Source organism: Erpetoichthys calabaricus, chromosome 3, assembly GCF_900747795.2.
Source record: "Erpetoichthys calabaricus chromosome 3, fErpCal1.3, whole genome shotgun sequence".
NCBI lineage: Eukaryota > Metazoa > Chordata > Cladistia > Polypteriformes > Polypteridae > Erpetoichthys > Erpetoichthys calabaricus.
In genome coordinates this window covers 50535932-50556531 of record NC_041396.2, presented here as the reverse complement: position 1 = coordinate 50556531, position 20600 = coordinate 50535932, and the positions used below count along the sequence as shown (strand labels likewise).

Below are 20600 nucleotides of genomic sequence, written 5' to 3'. Positions count from 1 at the left end.
ATCTTTTACATGTGTTTTTCTGACAATTCCGAATAGTTCTCTGGCATTATAACTTAGAGTTCAGTTAATTTAATGCATTTCAATGTTTTTGTACCTACATTTAAAGATTTTAATCTGCATTGCTTTTCTTATACACCAATAGAAGTATGCACCAAAAATATACTCACACAGGATGGAGTAACAGAAGGGAAAATTTTAGAAAAGAAAAACATTCTAATTTTTTTTTTTAACCACTGAATCTTGACAGGGATGTGTACCATTGTTTAAAATCATGTGTGAGTAGAGGAGATGGAACACCATAATGTCAGTTTAAGTCAGTGCTTCTGCACTTGCCTATTAAGACAAGACTTTGGACCTTATTGTACAAAACCCTGCCTATTTCTACACCACAAAGCACAACACATACTGGTGAAGGTCAATGCAGAATTAGTGATATGTAAAAATATTTTTGCACCCTTGCAATATGGAATAACTACATCTTAACAGGAGTATACAAAGCAACATTCTACAAAGTATTTTTTTCCAATTTCATATTTAATTCTGATCCCTTATTACAACCTGACTTCAAGGCTCCATTGTACTTCTTTAGTGCATCTGAATTTCTCCTGCGCTCTACCATGTCTTTCTTTTTCTCCCATTCTTCATCGATTTCGTCCAAGGGTATCCCTTTTAATTCTGCTGTCAGGCGATAATCCTTACATTCTTGCTCAGCACTGTAAAAACAGTAGGTTTCTCATCAAAATATGTGTTAGATCAATGCAGTCAAAAGATAAAAACAAAATAAGTCAAATAATGGAGACTTCAAATGTGAGTCCATTATTCAAGTGATACTTTGGAGTGGAAATAGAAATTGCTACTTACAACTTAGCCAAAATATCCCCTCTAGTGTCTCTAAATACATTACTTCTAATAAGAATAGTTTATTAATGTTATCATTTCCATGATCATGTGCACTGCTTTAGATTTCAGAATGAGAGGAACTATATAAAATAAAGATTATGCTTTAATTTACATATACAAATACATTATATCCAAATACCCTGGTGACCAGATATGAAAAGTTTTAAAGTACATAACATAAGAGGGGTAGCAAGGCAGGAAGCAAGAGAAGACAACAGACTACACTATACAGGAAAATGTTCATACTTTCTGATCTTCTTCATATATGCAATTTAGATGTTTTCATCTGGAGAAACTGCAACCTCAGTGATATCAGCCCTCTTGCTTTGTCAGTTGAATATAAGAATCTCTGGACAGTTGTGACCAAATATTGGATCAGTAACTGTTTCTACCTCTTGCTTCCATTCACTTCATGTACTTATCCTGGGTCTTGACTTCTACCTGAAACTGAGAGATTGTTTGATTAGAAAGCCCTATTCCTCGGCGAACCACTAGTGACCTTTTTAAGCTACAGTTCATGATGATCTGATTTTCTTCAGTACAGCAATAAGCAAACCACGTGCTAGCTTTGTCTGATTCGCATGGACAGATACCTGCTTATTGTTCTGCTTTTTCTGTCATTCTACACAACTCAGCTGTATTTACATAAACCCCATTACATCCCATAGGTGTCTAGTATGCGATGCAGCCCTAAATGCCAAAAGGACATGCACAGCTGTGCTCATATTGAGAAGAAAATTCCAATGTACCACACCACTGAGTGTTTTGAAGAAAAAAACAAAATATTTATAAAATCATTTGGTTTTGCAGCCATATACCATCCTTTATTTTACATGCATATCTGATTTTCATTAAACATTTTTGTAAGTTATTATTTAATCTCAAAATAGGCTGCAGGGAGAGGCAGAAGTCACTCTCACATACTGGAAATATTAAAATAACTGAGAAATAATGATGCAATTTAAAATGGGTGATAATGAACACTATTCAGTTTAGCATGGAGTAGAGAACACATAAAACTACATGATTATGCAGTAGTTTCTGCTTGTTCCTCACAGCTCCTGAGGCATTGGGTAAAAGCTACTCTGGATGCGGCTTGTGTGTATCTTTTCTTGTGCCTTCATGGTATTCTAATTTCCACTCACTTCCTAAACAGGCCTGGTTTGACTGTGTGGTGGGTGTATAAGAATGATGTGAGGGTTAGTTCCTGCCTTTATCCCATTTCGGCCAAGATAGGTTCTTGCTCTATGCGACTCTGAATTAAATAAGCAGGTTTGAAAATGTGTGATTAGATACATTTAACTGCATCTGACCATTAATTGTGAATTTCCCATTGGGATTAATAAAGTATCTATCTATCTATCTATCTATCTATCTATCTATCTATCTATCTATCTATCTATCTATCTATCTATCTATCTATCTATCTAATTCACCTCTGCAAAAAAAGTGAATTTAGAATAACTGTGGATATTCTTGAATAAAAATGAAATATATATGCCTACAATTGTGGCACACATATAAACATACTGTGTATTTTAAAAATAGAGGCCAGTTTCATAAAATAACAAGTCTCTAAGCACCAGTGGCATAGTTTGCATTTCACCAAAGTAATACTCTATATATTACATGCAGACCATATACTGGGAACTCTTGAGTTAAATGTTTACTCTATGGTCAGGTACATATTCATTTTGCAAAAAAAAGCAAATATAAAAGTTTAGAAGATACTTGGCAGGCAAAGGAAGGCCAGTCAGATCAGGTTAAATTACACATTGCATTAGTAAGCAATCTTTATTTTATATAGTATCTTTCATAATGAGCACCAGTAGCACAAAGTGCCTTACAAAGCAATTTACGCCAAAGTTAAACTATAAAGATATAATTGAATTAAATGACATTAAAAACTTCTCTCATTCCAGAGCTTAATAATATAATGCCAAAGGAGCAGAATCTTTTCAGTCTGAACAGAAGTAAAGTTAAAAGTGCTTGATTTAATGCACTAAATTACAGAGGTATAACTTCAAAATGAGCTGTTCATAATATAAAAAGTCTGAATTAGCATTAGCCACCCTAACTCAGGGTATTCATAAGAAATGTAATCATTTACTTCATTAGATTGAAGTTCATAATACACAATAGTTGTGTCAGTTATTTGAAATATTGAAATGTGTGCTTCAAACTAAATGTTTAAAGTCTAAATATTTTTGATTGTAATTGAAATGTTATTTTTCACTATTTAATAGAGGTCCATAGTGTGCTAGATCCATAGTAAAGGATTAAGAAATCATAAATAAAATTATATTTATAATAATTTACCTGAAATAGTCCACAACGATAATCCACATACATATCTCTCTATTATAAAATGAAATCCTGAGACGAGACTTTTTCAAAGAGATAATTTCAAGTCCCGCGAGACGAGACTTTGGCCATGAGATTTTTTCAAGTCATGCCCTCCTCTCAACCATATTCAACCATGCACATGGCAGTTCCTGCTCTGTTACCTCTTATAAATTATCCCATTGCGGCACTTCTTGTGTGATTTTGGGCTATACAAATATAAATTGTATTGTATTATAAATTATTATGTTTTCCTCATTTTAAGTTCCCAATAAAAGAATACTTATTATGTCCAAATCTTATTGAAGAATTTCATCCCGATGAGTTATCAATAGAAGAAATGAGTAAACAGGCAATCCTAGCACCGAGAAATGATGAAGTCAAATGAATTAACTAAAAATTGTCAATTGGTTACACGGCAAATTGGTTAAATGCATATCAATAGACTATGCTGAAACAGTTGGTGGCGATCGTGCGGAAGATGAAAACATCAACTTAAAATATCCCAAAGAATATCTACAACTGTTAACACCATACAGTCTTTCACCGCCCAAATTACTGTTGAAAGAAGGATGTATCCAAGAAAGGTAATGTAGTATATCTTTCTCAGATAACATTAGACACCAAAGGAGATCTTGATATGCCATTCGTATTAAACATTAACAGTTTCCCATTAGAGTAGCTTTTGCAAAGACAATTAACAAATCACAGGGACAAACATTCAAAAAAGTCAGTTTATTTATTAGAGAGAAAGAAACTAAATTCACTAACGGGCAGTTACAGTATATGTTGCGTTGTCACGATTTAAGTCTAAACACAGAATCAAAATTCAATGCGATATTGATGAAACTTTAATTCAATAAATTGTTTTTACTGAAGTTTACAGTAAATGTGCAGTTTAAAAAGTATTTGTGTGTTAATTTCAAATCCAAACAGAACGAAATCGATTAATGCAACGAATAACTCTAATGCAACATGAAACATAATTTACTTTCAAAGTATTACGTTTTACTAGTTTTTAATGTGGTTAATTACTAGCTGTAATGTAAAATAGTTAGTTCTATTATACATATGTAACAATTCCCATGAATATAACAATCTGTTTAAATTGTACATCTGCATCCCCATATGCGAGTGCCTGAACCGCAAAGTGGTTAGTGCGTAGCTCTGGCCCAGGGGTAGGCAAGTGAAGCGAACAGGGGGTAAAGCCCCCTAGTATTTGAAATTTTTAACCTTCTGGGAGTGGCTCTTAGAAGGTTGAACCACTGGTAAAGAACAAATCAGCCTATATTACTGATCCCTGTTTTCCAAAGTTTTGTGAAAAGGAGTAACATTACAAAGTGAATCTCTGGGGTCTACTGCTATGGCATGCACAACTTCAGGTCCTTCTGATCAATTGTTCTGAAGACATCTATTTGTTTACTTTTTTTAATAAGACTAGGTGACTCCGCCCCCTGCTCGCTTCGCTTGCCCACCCCCGGGTTTGTTTTAACAGATATACAATTTAAAGAAATTATTTTCATGGGAAGTGTTACATATGCATTATTTTCACTTTTACTTTAAAACTTTTGTAAAAACAATACTTATTTCTGACCCCGGGCGTGGTTAAATCTTTCTCACAGGACGTATAATGCTGCTCGTGTTGTGAAGGGGGGACGGCTGAACACACGCTAAGGACATGCCGTCAGATCATCTGATGTCTTTCTGCTGCTGCTGTTGAGTTGCATGTTCTTTTTTGTGACGCCGCTTGTTGATCATTTAAAAGCCTGTACAGCAGCTGTCCTTTTTCCAGTTCGCGTCTCTGCCGCTCGTGTTGTGAAAGTGGGGGTGCTGAACGCACGCTAAGGAAAAGCGGTCACATCATCTGCTGGCTTCCTGCTGCTGCTGGCAAGCTGCGTGATCTGCTTGTCGTTGTTTTAAGAGCTGGAAGCACGTGATGTCTGTCTGCCAAAAGCATTCCAACAACTGCTTGGTTAGATGTCCGTGAACTTGTTTTAAATGCTGTCTCACTGCCTTGTCTTGTGTGACGTTAAAGTGTCTCTCGCGGGACGTCAAATTGTCTTCCGAGAAGATCATGCCTCGTCTCACTAGTCTCCCTCCCAGGATTTTTTTTTTATAATAGATATGGTTATAAAATTGCCTATAAATTATTTTTTTTCCCCACTGGGTATACTCCTGCATATTGTAATGCTTACTGTGATTCATTACTCTGCTGCAGGAGCTGAACCCTATCCCAATAACCAACAAGGAGCCAAAGTCAGGAACCCACCTAAAATAGCCTAATACATACAATTTTACTGGGCTGTGTGAAGTGCCCAAATAAAATGAAAATGAACACCAACAGAACCTGCAGCATAAGGTGTGACTGGACAGGAAGACAATCCGAGATCACATGAGCTGTGAAGCAATAGTTCTAACCACTGTGCCACCATGCTACACTTTATTGTTATTGTTCATTATTAATCAACAATTGTTAGTTTGCTCACATTTCTAAAAACTTGACACAATCCCTGTGTCCATAAATGGATGCTATTCTTAATGGTGTATCACCAAACAGATCTTTCTTATCAATAGGTGCATGCATTGAGTGGAGGACTTTAAGAACTCCCAGGCGTCCAAATTCTGCAGCATAGTGTGCTGGAGTCCAGCCAGCATCTGTTTGGAGACATGGTCGAGCTCCATTTTCAATCAAAATTTTTACAATTTCAGTGTGTCCTGAGAAGATAAAAACAGAAACACAGAAGTAAGTTCAGTATACTTATATTTTCAACCTTTCATAAATATTTCAAGTGTCAAGTCAAGTCTGTAATAAGTGCTGAAGGTACTTATTTGTTAAATCAGCCTATTAATATTTTACACTTTCTGTCAGGAATGAGAAAAAGAAGCTTGGCTGTGTTTGGCTACTGTGGCTGAATGCTTTAATAATAGCCAATATCTTAATTCACAGCTATATCAAATCAGTAAACATACTCCTTGCAACATTCGAATTTTAGGTAATTTGTTTCAATTTTCTTTCAGTAAAGCAGCTGAAGTTATGAATGTTTGACATGCACTAAATATGGCACTGTATTTTAAAATTTAGGTCCCTTTGTTCAGTTCTTACCTCTGCTTTATTCTGTGACAATCAGCATGTCTTTCAATATGCTCAATATTTACTTACTGTATCACAAACTTATGTCAAATGCACAAAATACATATATACAGTATATGCTAATTAGATATTGCTATGATATATTATATAAACATAATGCAAATGCATAAATTCTCCTTGCTTCCATATTATTTTCTTTCACCAGGTATTTCTGGGTTTCCATTTTAGCTTACCTGACAACTCCAAATTGGCCCTCCATCACCAACAGTGCACAAGTGTCCATGGAGGTGAGCATACCATATATCCCATCATAAGGTTTTTTTTTTGCTTTGAACCTACTGCACTAAAACAGACTTATGTCTACTATGACATTGTAATAGAAGAACCAGGTTTACAAAAAGTGTTATGATGTGATATAGTGTGAGAAATTGATATATATGAAAAACTGCATAAGCTTTCATACTTTGAAATACATACAGTGTATCAGTAAATATTGAACATAGATGGATGATGAGATATTGTGAATATTATCCAGAATGCTCACTCTTGTATTCTATATGGTCTGTCTATTATTCAGTTAAAAAATTATCCTTGCCAAAAATGAAATTATTTAAATGTCCAGTGACAAGATACAGGTAAAGCTACCAACAGAATAATTTGAATAAACAAATAATCTCTTGAAGTTTGCCCCATATCACTCACATTGCAGCTTTGTTTTATTTCCTGTTTGTTAGATGCTTATTATATGCTTTTTCTGTTTTCTCTCTACTTCCTCTTCTACACATCTTATACAGGCCTTGAACCTCCTTATTCATAATACATTTACCTGGTAGCAGCAGCATCACCAGAGAGTCAGGGTACAAGACTGAACAACCTTTTACTTTCAGTCCACCACCTTAGCCACTAGTCCACACTGCTAGTAACACTATTTTTATTTAATGTCACAACTTTGGTATTTAGGCCATTTCAGTAAAGAGTTTTACCTTTTAGTGCAGCCCAGTGCAAAGGAGTCCTGTAGTCCCAATCAATGTCTTTATAATTTGGATTACATATGTTCTTTTTCAAGCTGTCAGTGGCCAGCTCAACGTCCCCAGCAGCTGCAGCCTGGTGCAATCTCATCATCTCTGACATCTTGACTAATGTAGACTCCCTCTGTCAAAAACAAACAACTTTAACCTCATTTTTAACATTTCCATTAAAAATATTTGTGTGAGGAGTGTACGTTTTCAAGAACATTTACTATTTTTATTGGCTAATCAAGAATCTCTGTGGTTGTAAGAAGCGTACATATGTAGTTACAATTCTAGAATTACAGTTAGTAAAATAATTAGTCCTTCCTACTACCCTAAATTGCATTAGTGGGTTAGAAAATGGATGGCAGGTTCAACACTAAAGTGTGAAACTCTCCGTATATGTGGCCTTCCCCATCACTATGTACCTGTCTACCCACTAAGGTCCACTGATTCTGGCAATCTTGTTGTGCCCCACACTAATCTACACTCCATGGGTGACAGGGCCCTCAGCTGTATAGCGCCCAGACTCTGGAATGACCTACCGAAATTAATTAAATCATCTGTCTCCATGAACTCCTTTAAAAAACAACTCAAAACTCATCTGTTCAGGAAGACTTTTAGCTCTACCTGACTTTATTACCCTTCTTTCAGTGTACCTATATATCAAGATGCTCATGTAACCTGTTTGTGTATGTGCTAGACCATCAACTATGTTGTCTGTTAGGCTTTTCTCTGAATTTACTATCTTACTCTTCTTTATTTATACCCTGCCGTTCTTTCTTAAACTCTGTGAAGTGCTTTGAGCATGGGAAAGGCGCTATATAAATAAAATGTATTATTATTATTATTATTATTATGCCATTCATTCATATACAATACACACAAACACCTGACCTCCTCCTTCTGCACATCTCCACATTTGACACGACAAGTCACTAGCCTGCCTTTGTTTCAAGTACAAAAAAAAAATGATACACACATATAAAATAAAGTTAGTACTTCAATATCCGAAAGCAGCTAAAGATAGATAGATAGATAGATAGATAGATACTTTATTAAAGATGGTGTTTACATAACAATAGTACCATATAAAATGATTGTTGAAGATAGTTAACCCTGATTCACTCCTCCCAGTGCCATTTACAATTAAGACCACACTTTAGCCTATTCATTTATCCAAACAGATTTCTGAAAATCTGAATCATTTTAAATTCTATCACAGCAGAGCAAACCATAATTCAGTGAGCAGATACATTAATATTAACCAGATTATGTAATGAAATTTATAAAAGCACATTATGAAGCAAAATGTCTCAGGAAAGTAGCTTGAGTACCTGATTCCAACCAAATCTAATTGACTAGGGACATGTAAGTCCTTTAGAATTATATAGTGCATACATTATAGGTGAGGTAGTTATGCTTGCTAATTATGGTGTTGGACAATGGTGATATGTTGCATGTTGATTAGCACATGCAAGTAAGAATTTCAATGTACTATGTACACATGACAAAATGACCCTCCAAACTTATATACATTATGAAAAAACAATTCATATTTTAAATATAATGTATAGACACTCAGAAACCAGTGTATGTACTTAAATGGACTCCACTGTGGTACAGTGTTTAACACTGGTGCCTAACATTTGGCAGAAGAGACTTTTTGAATCCCAGCCAAGTCAGTCTCTGTGTGGGATTTTCTTCAGGTATTCCAGTTCACTTTCATATCCAAAAATATATATAAGTCCAAGTAACAACTCTAAATTGACCTAGAATAATTGAGTCACAGTGTGCAGACCAATGAGCCCAGTGATGGCCTCCCAACTCTCTGTGAAGCTAAAACCTAAATTACCGTAGATACTCGTGTATTAGTCGATCTCGTAGATAAGTCGAGTGTATTGTTTAAGCTGAAAACTACGAAATTTGTTATGACCCGCGTATAAGTCGAGGGTAAAACTTGACAGCTATCAGAGATAGAGGGCGACAATCAGCTGTTAATGGCGACAAAACTCACTGTCACGTCACAAGCATTCCCTCTGTGCTTGGAGAAATGCTAGACTCATTGACTCAGCAACTAATCCTTGCGTGTGCGTGAGTTGCGAAATGTAAACAAAGGCAAGATGGCGTCGATATGTTACAAAAGAAAAGAAAACACTAGGCAGACGATGTTTTGCACATTATCGCTGAGTCGGACTATGATTTTTCAGAATCGGATTTTATTGATAGTGATCAGGAATCGAGCAAGAGAGTGAGAAGCCGGCAGCAGCTGATTGGACACCAGCCGATGCCGCGCCAGCTGAACGCATTCGCGCAGCTGATGCAGCTACAGCAAGGTTTGCGTGGGAAGAATACCCAGACATTGATTCGTGGGAGCCGAACTGGCTACCGGACTTCACAAGACAGCATGGCTTGCTGTTGGACACGACAGATTACCCGCTGCTGGACTACTTCAGGCTGCTCTCTCCTGATGTTGCTTTTCAGCTACTGTCAGACAAGACAAACAGGTAGGCAGAGAAATTTTTTGAATTGCAGGGTGCACTTGCATCGCATTGATGGCGAAATATAAACAAAGGCAAGATGACGTCGATATGTCACATGGGAGCGAAGCGAGTGCAGAAAAGAAAACACTTGGCAGACGGTGTTTTGTACATTATCGCTGAGTCAGACTCTGATTTTTTAGAATCGGATTTTATTGACAGTGATCAAGAATCAAGCAAGAGAGTGAGAAGCCGACATCAGCTGATCGGACACCAGCCGATGCCGCGCCAGCTGAACGCATTCGCGCAGCCGATGCAGCTACGGCAAGGTTCGCGTGGGAGGAATACCCAGACATTGATCCGTGGGAGCCGAACTGGCTACCGGACTTCACAAGACAGCATGGCTTGCTGTTGGACACGACAGATCACCCGCTGCTGGACTACTTCAGGCTGCTCTCTCCTGATGCTGCTTTTCAGCTACTGTCAGACAAGACAAACAGGTAGGCAGAGAAATTTTTTGAATCACGGGCTACGCTTGCATTGCATTGATAGCATGTGTTGCCTTGGTTCTTTTGATTCCAAATCTGGTTGCACGTGGCAGCTAATGGTATGTTTGTTATCCAAAACCTGCAAAAACTAATGCTCAAATTCAAGTATTTCACAGTTTAAAGAATTATTTAATGAAATTAGAAAAAAACTAGCTAATTAGCAATAGTATTGCTGGCTTATAATTATTTCAAAGACCATGGGAAACGGCAGATGACCGGTGACTTAACACCGTGAAGCGTTGAGTGTACAATGTCATTACCCAAATTCTATGGACAATTGTGTTGCCCCGCAGATAAGTCGATTCTGCTTTTTTAAGGCATAAATTTTTCGACTTATATGCGAGTATCTACAGTAGTCAGTTTCAGAAAACAGATGGATGTATACAGGTATACATCCTTCTTATTCTAAAGCCTATCTTGCATGGGTGGGTTTTTTTTTTTTGGTATTCCGATTTTCCACACACATTTCCAAAGACGTGTTAGTTTGACTGACAATTCTAAAACTGGCTTTGTGTAAGTGTAAATGTGAGTGTATTCCTGCTATGGACAGGCACTCAGACCAGGGCTGGTTCCAGCCTTGTTCCCAGTGCTGCCAGGATAGACTCCAATCTCCCATAACCCTGTACTGGATTAAGTGGGTCTGAGAATGATATATATGTGACCCCATTATTATTGCATAAAAAGCATGCCTGTTACAACTGAGACAATACAATTCAAAATGACATTTGTTTTCATAAATATGCAACACATACAAAGATGAACATACAAAGATATTCACAAAAATGCCACCATTACAAAATATTATTAATGTTAATACAAGTATTTTTTTCATGTTATCTTGCTATGTGAATTATAACACATGTGAAAACCAAGTGTAATGGAAAATGTGTCATCTGTACACTGTGATAAAACAACCACTACTATCTGTGTTATCAGAAAACAACCTCACATGAGGATGAAAATCCATCTTAATCATTAATCCATTAATAATATATATATTTAAACATTATTTCAATTGGCAACTTTTTTCACCCTAGTGATTAATTTTATAAAAAGTGTCCTTAACCTTTCCTTCTTGACCAACTTAAAAAAAAAAGACTTTAGCAGTCTGCCGCATCATGTATTATTCACAATAATCTAATTTCTTACATCTAAAAAGAATTGTGGTGAAGAAATCACCATATATTGTGTATGTGAATATCATTGTTCCATGCTTGGGAAGATGTAAAATATTTCAGTTGTCCCACTCAGGAACACAAAAAGCTTGTTTCAGCAACAGTATGTTCAAGGCAGACACCAAGCCCAATGGGATACCACATTATCATGGAGTGCTTTCATCTGAGCAACACTCACTCAAGCAGGTTTAACATAGTAGTATGTATTTGCATCTATAAGAAAGTCAGAGTACCCAAAGGAAAACTGTGTAAACTTGCTAAAACAGAACCAAGACCCAAATGTTTGACTGTTACAACACAAATGCAACCATAAAATTATCTTATTATTATTTAATACTATATCTAATAATTAAGAGGGTCTTCTTCAGTTTGTTTGTGCCAATAAGATAAATGAGAAATTGTAGAGGTGGGGGGGAAAGTGCAGTAGTGTATTATAACATTTTTATGGCCCAAAACATCAGAGACACTAAAGTTAATTATTGGATTTTTTTTTTTTTTTGCACAACATATACGGTAGTTATGCATTAACTTTATTGGTACTTGGATAACCAATATACTCCCTCTACATTCCAACAGTGCCATAACAGTTAACTCCGCAGTAGAGATTATTATTTTAAATACTCTGTAGACCTTTAAATTGAACATTTAGGTTCAATTTGGTTTAAACAATATTACAGAAAACAAAAGGCTTAATGTGAAACATGCAGTTCTAAGCATTGCCTTATTAAAAACCGTGCAAACTACAACCCCAACTTGGAAAAAGTTGGGAGGTATTAAAAATGTAGAAAGTAGCGATTTCAAAATTCACATCAACTTTTAATCAAACTCAAACAGTATAAAGATATTTAATGATTAGTCTGGTCAATTTAATTTTCTCATGAATATATAGATCCACTTTTGACACTGAGGGCCTGCAACACTTTCCAAAAGAAGTAGAGATGGGGCAAATAAAGATGTGAGTAGAAACAGATGATGTTCAAGAGGTGATTATAATAATGCTTTGGTATTAAAGTTACATCCAGGAAAGGCCTAGTCCTTTATAAGTAAAGAAGGGCTGAGGATTACCAATTTTCCTACAAATGTGTTAGAAAAATCATTCAAAAGTTTAAAAACAATACAGTGTCTGCCAAAGACAGTTTTGAAAGTATATGTATATAATTTCACCATCAACAGTCCATTAGATAACTAAAAAGATTCAAGGAATCTGGAGAAAATTTGTGCATAAAGGAAAGGAACACAGACATACGCTTTATCAAGTAACACAATAGGTAGCTTCATCCTTAGAGTATATCCCGGTTACAACCGAACTGTGCAAAAAGGAAGCCATATGATGGCAGTGCCTAGAAGTGCCATTGACTCCTCTGAGGTCTGGAGTCATCTAGGATGGACCATCACACAGTAGAAATATGTACTGTGGTCGGAAAAATCAATATTTCAGGTCTGTTTTGGAAAAATGCACATTGTGTTCTCCAGACCAAAGAAGAAAAGAACCATCAAGCCTGTTGCCAGCTACAAGTCCAGAAGCCAGTGCCTGTGATGGTATGGGGTTGTGTCAGTGCCCTGGACAAGGTCATTTGCAATTCTGTGAAGACACCATCAGTCCTGATAAGTTCATGCATATTTTGGAGCAACATATGCTGCATTCAAAGTGACATCTCTTCATTGGACACCCATGCATGTTTTAGTAAGACAATGGAAAACCACATTCTGTGCGCATTACAAAAGGGATTGCTATATAGGAGGAGGGTGTGGGTGCTCGACTGGCCTGCCTGCAGTCCTGATCTGTTCCCAATTGAGAATATGTGGAGCATATTGAAATTACAACATGTAACAACAATGATCCCAAACATCTGCACACCTTAAGGACTTGTTTGCAAGAAGAAAAGGACAAAATTACACCTAAAAAACTCAATAAATTGGTGTCTTCGGTACCTAAACATTTATTAAGTGTTGTGAGAAGTAATGGCAACATTACAAAGTGGTAAATTCTTTACTATATAAACTTTTTCTAAATTATGTTGCAAGTATTAAAATCAAAAAGTGCTTTTTTATGAAAAAGAATTAATACCATTTGTTGTAACATTAAACAATGGACTGTTGCATTCTTTTCAGGTCAAAGATCATTGATCATTCACTAATCATTGCTTTCAGTTTATTTTTATTTATATTTTCCATACCGTCCCAGCTTTTTCTGAGTTTTAGAACTGTTCTTTCCAACTCCAACTCTATCTCTATCTTAGAGGAGAGTGTGTGAAGGATGATTCATGTAAAATTTAGAATTCACAACTTAATATATTTTATCAAAAAGAAGGTGAAAAAGCAAGAAACCTGAGCTAAAACTGTTTCTCAAATTTATCTTCAGTGTTTTCAAGTTCATTTGTACATTTTATTTGCTGTCATCCAGATCAGTCACACTTTATCTGTGGTGAAATGCAACAAAACAAGCCTAATGTGCCTTAAACAATGCCCCCCGACCACCCCCTCAATGCTTAATTAACATGGGACGTCTGTCAAGTCATAACAAGAATTTCAACGTTTTCAGATTTGTACATATTCAAAAAATATTTAAAATTTAAAACATTCTAATTCAAAATATGGTTCGACGGCCATTCTATAAATTTAAATGATCATATCTCATAATAATACTCCCAGAACCAAGATTAGATAAGGTATAAATGTGTGTATAATATACCATCACGGAGTAGTACCAGTGATGAGATACCTGAAGTCCAGTTCTAAAATTTAAAAATTTAATTTTTCATTGGATAAATTAAGACAATGACTTTTCTAATTATTGTAGCTTTAGAAATTTTTAATACTGTATACTGTAGATATGAATCACAATATTTAAAAGAAAAAAATACAAAATTACTTTGTGACTCAGGTATCATGATACATTGCAAATGCCATCTTTAGAGAACAGTGCAGAAAAGCTTTAAAGCAGATTTGACAAGTTACAGATAAAAGTCACCCAAATATATTAACTACTGGTCAGAAGTCAATTTTTCCAGTTTTACTTCAACTTTAGTCAGTTGAAATGCTATAAATGGCCTAAATGGTGAACGGTTAAGCAGTAATCTACCAGCGGTTTAAATTTAAAGTTTAGGTTAGCAAAAACTGGAAAAAAAGAGTTTTTCAGAAAATTGTAAATTCTAGTGATAATGGCAAGAAAATGGCAATTAACATATGAAATAAGAGAGAGCATTATTATCCTTAGACATGTAGGCCTTTCATTTAGGGAAATTGCAAATAAAAAATCTAAGTGTCAGTGAGTACGGTGATGTCCTTGTAAAGAGTGGTCAATAGCTCCATGCTGATTTTAAATAATCACGCCCTGTAAAGTGCAGGTTTTATTCAGGAGTGGGTGGGTGCACGAATACGTTTTGCTCCAAGGATGGCTGGGGGTGCTTGGCTGATTGCAAAGGTGAGTCCATGAGTCAGTCAGGTGACTCATTGATTTCTTGGAGGGAACAGCGCGTTCACACCTGTGCCCAGGTTGAAGCGGTAGTATATGAGGAACCTGCATGGGACAGAAAGGGAAAAAAGATCAAAAGAACAATGGAGGTTAATGAAGGAAGGGAAAAGAAAGAAAAGATGAGCAGAGATTGAGAGAGGCAGTGCAGGGGAGTGAAGCAGTGGGACAGGTTTGAAGAGGGTCGATCCTGCTGAGCAACCAGGTAGCAGGGGTGACCTTCACACTCAGGAATGTGCTCTCACCAGGATTAGCCTATAAATAGGCAGTGGTGGGAGGACAGCAATTTCACCGGGTGGAGCCATTTGGCAGCAGTGGGCACGGAGTGGAGCAGGGCAGTATAAAAGGTTATCTGTGCCTGCTGATGGACTCCTCCTCTGTCTGCAAGGTCCAAAAAGGGCAACCAGAGGTGATGTCAGTTTTAAATGGGCACCAGGGCTACGAATTGGAAAGGACAGTTACTTCCCTGTGTTTTTAACCTTATTTTATGGATATTTACTGGATTTTTACCTCCATAAAGACACTCATTTTTTTATTGGATTATTTATTTATGGACTTTTAATTTGAACACTGCACTTTGGATACTGTTGTTGATTTGCTTTGCTTTGTTGGATTGTGTTTAATAAAAGCATTTGGCACTTTTATACACTTACCTCTTGCTTTATGTGTGAGTGTTCTCATCTGTCAGCTCATCTGGTAATGTTATTGACGGTGTCAGGTTCCAAACCAGCCTTCCAAATCAGAAGTGGAGGCATGGAGCCGACCTGCACTGTCCTTGTTCTACATAATCCAAAGGTAATTGGAATTTGGAAGAAACTCTAATAGGAAGAGATCTGGCAGACCCAAAGTCCCAACCCAATCAGAAGACAATTTTCTGAGGGTCAACAGCTTGTGGGATAGGTGCCTCACAGCACAACAGTTTCAAACACAGCTTAATAGTGGTCAAAAAAGCAAGACTCAGTTTCTACTGTGATGAGGAGACTTTGTCCAGTCGGCAGAAGTCCACAGCCTGTATTTCAAGGCCGTATATTTTCCTGGAATGGCTGCCTTACTGCCACTCGCCCTGTCAAACCTGCAGCACAAAACCTCTTCACAAGAGAAACTGAGACTTGCCATTAGTTATTATAATATTGCATTTATACTTGTGAATAATCTCATTTGAACTACTGTATTCTTCAGTCAGACAAAAATAGTTTCCAGAGATTTCGCAAGGGCAACCAGAAGGAACACCCTCCTTGAAATAGTCTTCAAATGGGTCTGCATTAAACTACACAATGACATTTTTTCTATTTGTAGGACTCAGTTTCTGAATTTGCTTTTATTACCTGTTCAGCGTTGATGACATACTCCCTCACACCATTTTACTTTTCAGTGGCATTAAGAAATTCTGTTTCACAGTCCCTCCCTGGTTTACCTTAAGATACACAAAACAAAAAAATTACAAAAATTCTTTAACTGGCACAAACTGTAATTTTGCTGTGCTCCTTACAGTTTTCATCACTTGCCAATAAAGCAGTTTCAATTAAGTTGTATAGCATATAAAATGGAATAGCTTTTAACCACAAAACAGGAGTGAGGTCTGAACCTATGCTTAACCTTAACCTTTAATATCGCACAGCAAATATCTGAAACAATTATCTGGAAATTATAGTATTATCGTTATCTATCTATGCATTTTCTTAACTTGCTTAATCCAAGTTTAGTGTTTCCAATTCCTGGAATCCACTCCAGGAAAATTGACAGTTACAATATCTCACAGGGCACTTTGTATTATTTGATACACCATACTTATTGCAAAGGCTATAAACATGACTTAAAATAAACTTTTGATATTGGGAATATAAACCTAAAATAAAAAAACAAATAGTGATCTTATATAGTAATAAAAGCATGTAAGCAGAGATAGATGAATCTCAGTCTGATAGTAAATCCAGTGTAATACATTTAAATCAGTTGGCAACAAATAAAACAAATTCATAAAAGAAAAATCCCTGCACTTTAAAATAAAATTTGAGTGGCAGTCTTGGGGATATATAGTGGCAGCCCAAGTATTTTACTTCTTGGATACTACCAAACAAGCAATTGCTCCCTAAAAGAGAATCACAAATTCAGAATTAATTAAAAAAACACATAAGCTGCAAAAAATGAAACCATAACAATGACAATGTAAATAAAACAAATAAGGACATATTTCCTTGTTTTCTCTGAACTAAAATAGACTCTAGAATCCCCCAATTTGAGGTGGTAACCCCCACTTACTTAGAACATGTATCAGAGCTGGATTAATACTTTACTACAGAAACTACAGAAGTTTAGTGTTAAACATACCAAATGGTTCAGCATTTTGCATTTTAAAGTCTATAACAAGTCATTGCCAAAACAATCTATTCACTTGTAACTTAGCTTCAACATTGTTTGTACCCATTTGCCCATAAAGTCAAAGGTAAGGAGTTCATTGATCCTAAAGAATTAATAACAGGATGATACAAAATACTATATTTACAACCTATAAATGCAGTAAATTATATAAATACAAGTCCCTAAACATAGTCACTATCTGAAACTGTCTGCAAATGAAATATAATGCAATTAATTTACTAAAAATCTAAAATTTCATTTCTGACACAAATATCCCCACTAAGGGAATATCTACACACATAAAATTAAACGTTTGTCAGTCTGTTCCCTATACACTCCTACACCATTTTAGCTATTGGCACCAAACTTTTTAAGGTTTACAAAGAATTTACAAATCCCTGAACATTGACCATTATCCTGCACTTAAGAGATCAACAAACAGTGGAATAATGTATTTCACCACCAGGTGGCAGATGCCTCAATAGTTTGCAAACATACTGTACAAACAATGCATGCCAATATTTCAGGCATTTGGCAAAATATTAATTAAGTTTGTTTTATTAAGAAAGAAACAGACAATCCTTATATACTTATTTGTTTATGTTATGACTAAATGCATTGTATTATACATGTATAAGCAAATAGTATGTTTTATGACCTCACAGGCCAAATTTTCGGGAGATCCTACAGTTAATCTGAGTTCACTTCCACTGGATTTTTGAACAGTAGTCCAGTCAGTTTAAGAATTGAGAAACATTTGTAATAGCTTCAGAAACCATGAACGGCTTTACAAGCAACAGATTCTGGCACCTAAGAATGAACTTTTTAATAATTTTAATTTCTACATACAGAATCAACTAGGTAGAGAAGCCACAACAAACAAGTCAATTGACACTGTCATTGATGGCCAGCAGGCTGTATTTTGATCTCACATCTTTGTAGCCACTTGATTTTCCTCTGTATGACCTAATTTTAAAAACAGCTAATGTTACTGCATACTCTTTAAACTACCTAAAATGTGTAAAAGAAGAGCCAGAGCATGTGTACAGAACCTCACAGCAATATCCTTACACACTGCATTTGTTAAGACTATATTCAAGACTCAATAGTAGTCACTAAATTAGCAGACATTAGATCCACTCACCCTTCAAGATTCTAAAACCCCAGAACCTTCCCAAACCCCACATCACTTGAGCAGCTAAATGCTATTTGCTCCAGAGTACACACCAAGGAAATGTTTTCATTTTCACAGTAAATGGCAAAACAAAGTATTCTGCTTAATGAAAACTATTAGAATAATAAGAATAACAACCATCTAGAAAAATTAAATGCAACAATAAATGGCAAAACAAAGTATTCTGCTTAATGAAAATTATCAGAATAATAAGAAGGACAACCCTCTAGAAAAACTAAATGCAATAAGTAAACATGAAACAATCTAAAATATATCCATTTTAACTAAAGTGAACTAAATAAACAATACGAATTAATTATAATAAGCACTAGCAACATATTTAAAATACTGAATATTTGCTAAAATAGTTTTAAGTATAAATTATAAGATGCTTTGAAATTTTTACAGTAGATTTGACTCTTTCTCTATGACTACTAGACATGACACAAAGAGATATATTCAGACATTTCATTGCTATGTTTAATTTAAGAAATTTGCAAGAAAAGGAACTCTTTTCAAACTGGGTTAATTTTTTTTCCCAAGTCCAATTGTTTCAAACTGAAAGAAAAGGTTGGAGAAACACATTGAATAAGACTTGACATTGTCAGGATAAGAAGCTCCCACTCAACCAACAGTTTTATAAATGAAACGGATTCAAGTAAGTTTTACATGCTTTTGATGTTGACAGCCCACTCCGAATATACAGATTTAAACCTAGTTCTACGTCTCATGACATTAAGTACACAGAAAAAATGTAGTGCAGTCTTCAGATTTGAGAGACAATATACAAGTAAATTTAAAAGAATTGTTCTCAGAAATGTATAACATATTGAAATATTCTTAAAAATGACACACTCTGTTCCAACAAGATGTATCTTAATCCAGTTATAAACCGCTAAACTTTTTTGGCACTATAGAATTAAAGGCATTGCAAAGCAGAAAGCTAATGTCGAAGTGTATAACACATGCATGCTAATTGAATGGCCTAAACGTCTGTCCTTGCAGTTGTGTACTTCCTTCTTGTTTGAACAGAACTGATTCATAACTTAAACAGACTTACTAACAAGTAATTTTGTATTTAAAAAACATGCACGTAATATCGAATAACTTTATAAACAGGGCGTTTTGGAGAAATCATCTTTTACCAGTAGGAATGCGGTACATTTTCATGATCACCTTTTAGGTGAAGTTAATTGAATTAAGCAGGCTGACACCAATCTATCAGAGTATATATTTATTAGTAAACCTTTGAAGAGATCTACTGGTTTTACAGGGCAGCTCAAAGTAGTGCTACTGGTATTAACTCATTGCTGAATACACAAATGACCCAAAAGGGAATCGTATACATCGTGCATTACAAATAATATAAGTATTTTCTCTGATTTTTGTTTCATCCAAAGAATAGAGTTACTTTTGTGTTTTAGTACTTCTGGAGTCTACAGCGACCGAAAGTCGATTATAAATGAACGATTACATGTTTATTTAAACATTGCCTAAGTAGGTAACGGGTTACTGTTCAACGTAAGCACCCTGAAAGCCACTGCTATTCGTAAACTAAATAATTCTGAAATGAACATTAAAACTAACATATGTCTTATTTACTCGCCATAACTCCTTAACTTCGCCAAGATTTCACATGGCAGATTTCGCTCATCTCTGGGGCCAAGGCATGATTGTGGAATGACATCTAACTTCAGGAAGGCCAGCACCACATCCAGAACAAAAGCAATATACTCTCTATAGAAGTGTCCTTGCGTTTTTGATTTGTTCAGTTATCGTTAACCATGGCAACAGTTTCGACCGTCAACATGAGTACGGGTACTCAACTGGTCCAAACTTGTTCAAGATTTCGAAAACGCGTTACTTTTTGAAGCTTCTCACTACCACCTACTGGCTCATTATTGTATTAATGTATCTCGTACTTCCAGTCTACATCACCTATCACGTACAAATGTTGCACTCGTTAAATTTATTCATAGTAAGTGAACTGACAGTCTTTGCAATAATGCAGTTTATAAAGGTGATACTCTTAACTTCTGTTTACCCAGA

The 20600-nt window shown here is 35.8% G+C and overlaps 2 protein-coding genes across 3 annotated transcripts in view; one reads left to right on the top strand and one right to left on the bottom strand.

Annotated features, from left to right (window-relative positions):
- The window catches only part of LOC114648027 (adhesion G protein-coupled receptor F5-like), a 395766-nt gene extending 392173 nt beyond the window's left edge, over positions 1-3593 (top strand). The window contains exon 10 of the mRNA XM_028796807.2: positions 3579-3593. The gene's annotated coding sequence lies outside the window, so the exon portion shown is untranslated. The remainder of the gene's footprint in view (positions 1-3578) is intronic.
- On the bottom strand, positions 442-20353 carry LOC114648024 (ankyrin repeat domain-containing protein 66). Of its 2 annotated transcripts, none has more exons than XM_028796801.2 (5): positions 20139-20353; positions 16345-16433; positions 7318-7486; positions 5730-5958; positions 442-713 (listed from the first exon to the last, which is right to left on the bottom strand). In XM_028796801.2, the coding sequence occupies exons 3-5, from the start codon at positions 7463-7465 to the stop codon at positions 506-508; spliced, it is 585 nt and encodes a 194-aa protein (XP_028652634.1). In that variant the 5' UTR covers positions 7466-7486; positions 16345-16433; positions 20139-20353; the 3' UTR covers positions 442-505. The 2 variants fall into 2 exon arrangements, with proteins under 2 accessions (XP_028652634.1, XP_028652635.1); XM_028796802.2 differs by having other exon boundaries at positions 20154-20353.
- Positions 20354-20600: the final 247 nt, after the last annotated feature.

Coding starts and splice junctions, on each gene's coding strand:
- LOC114648024 (XM_028796801.2), bottom strand. CDS start 7,465: ATGTCAGAGATGATGAGATTGCACCAGGCTGCAGCTGCTGGGGACGTT. Junction 5,959..7,317: donor GCACTGGGCTGCACTAAAAG/GTAAAACTCTTT, acceptor TTATCTTCTCAG/GACACACTGAAATTGTAAAA. Junction 714..5,729: donor TGTGTCAAGTTTTTAGAAAT/GTGAGCAAACTA, acceptor CTGTTTTTACAG/TGCTGAGCAAGAATGTAAGG.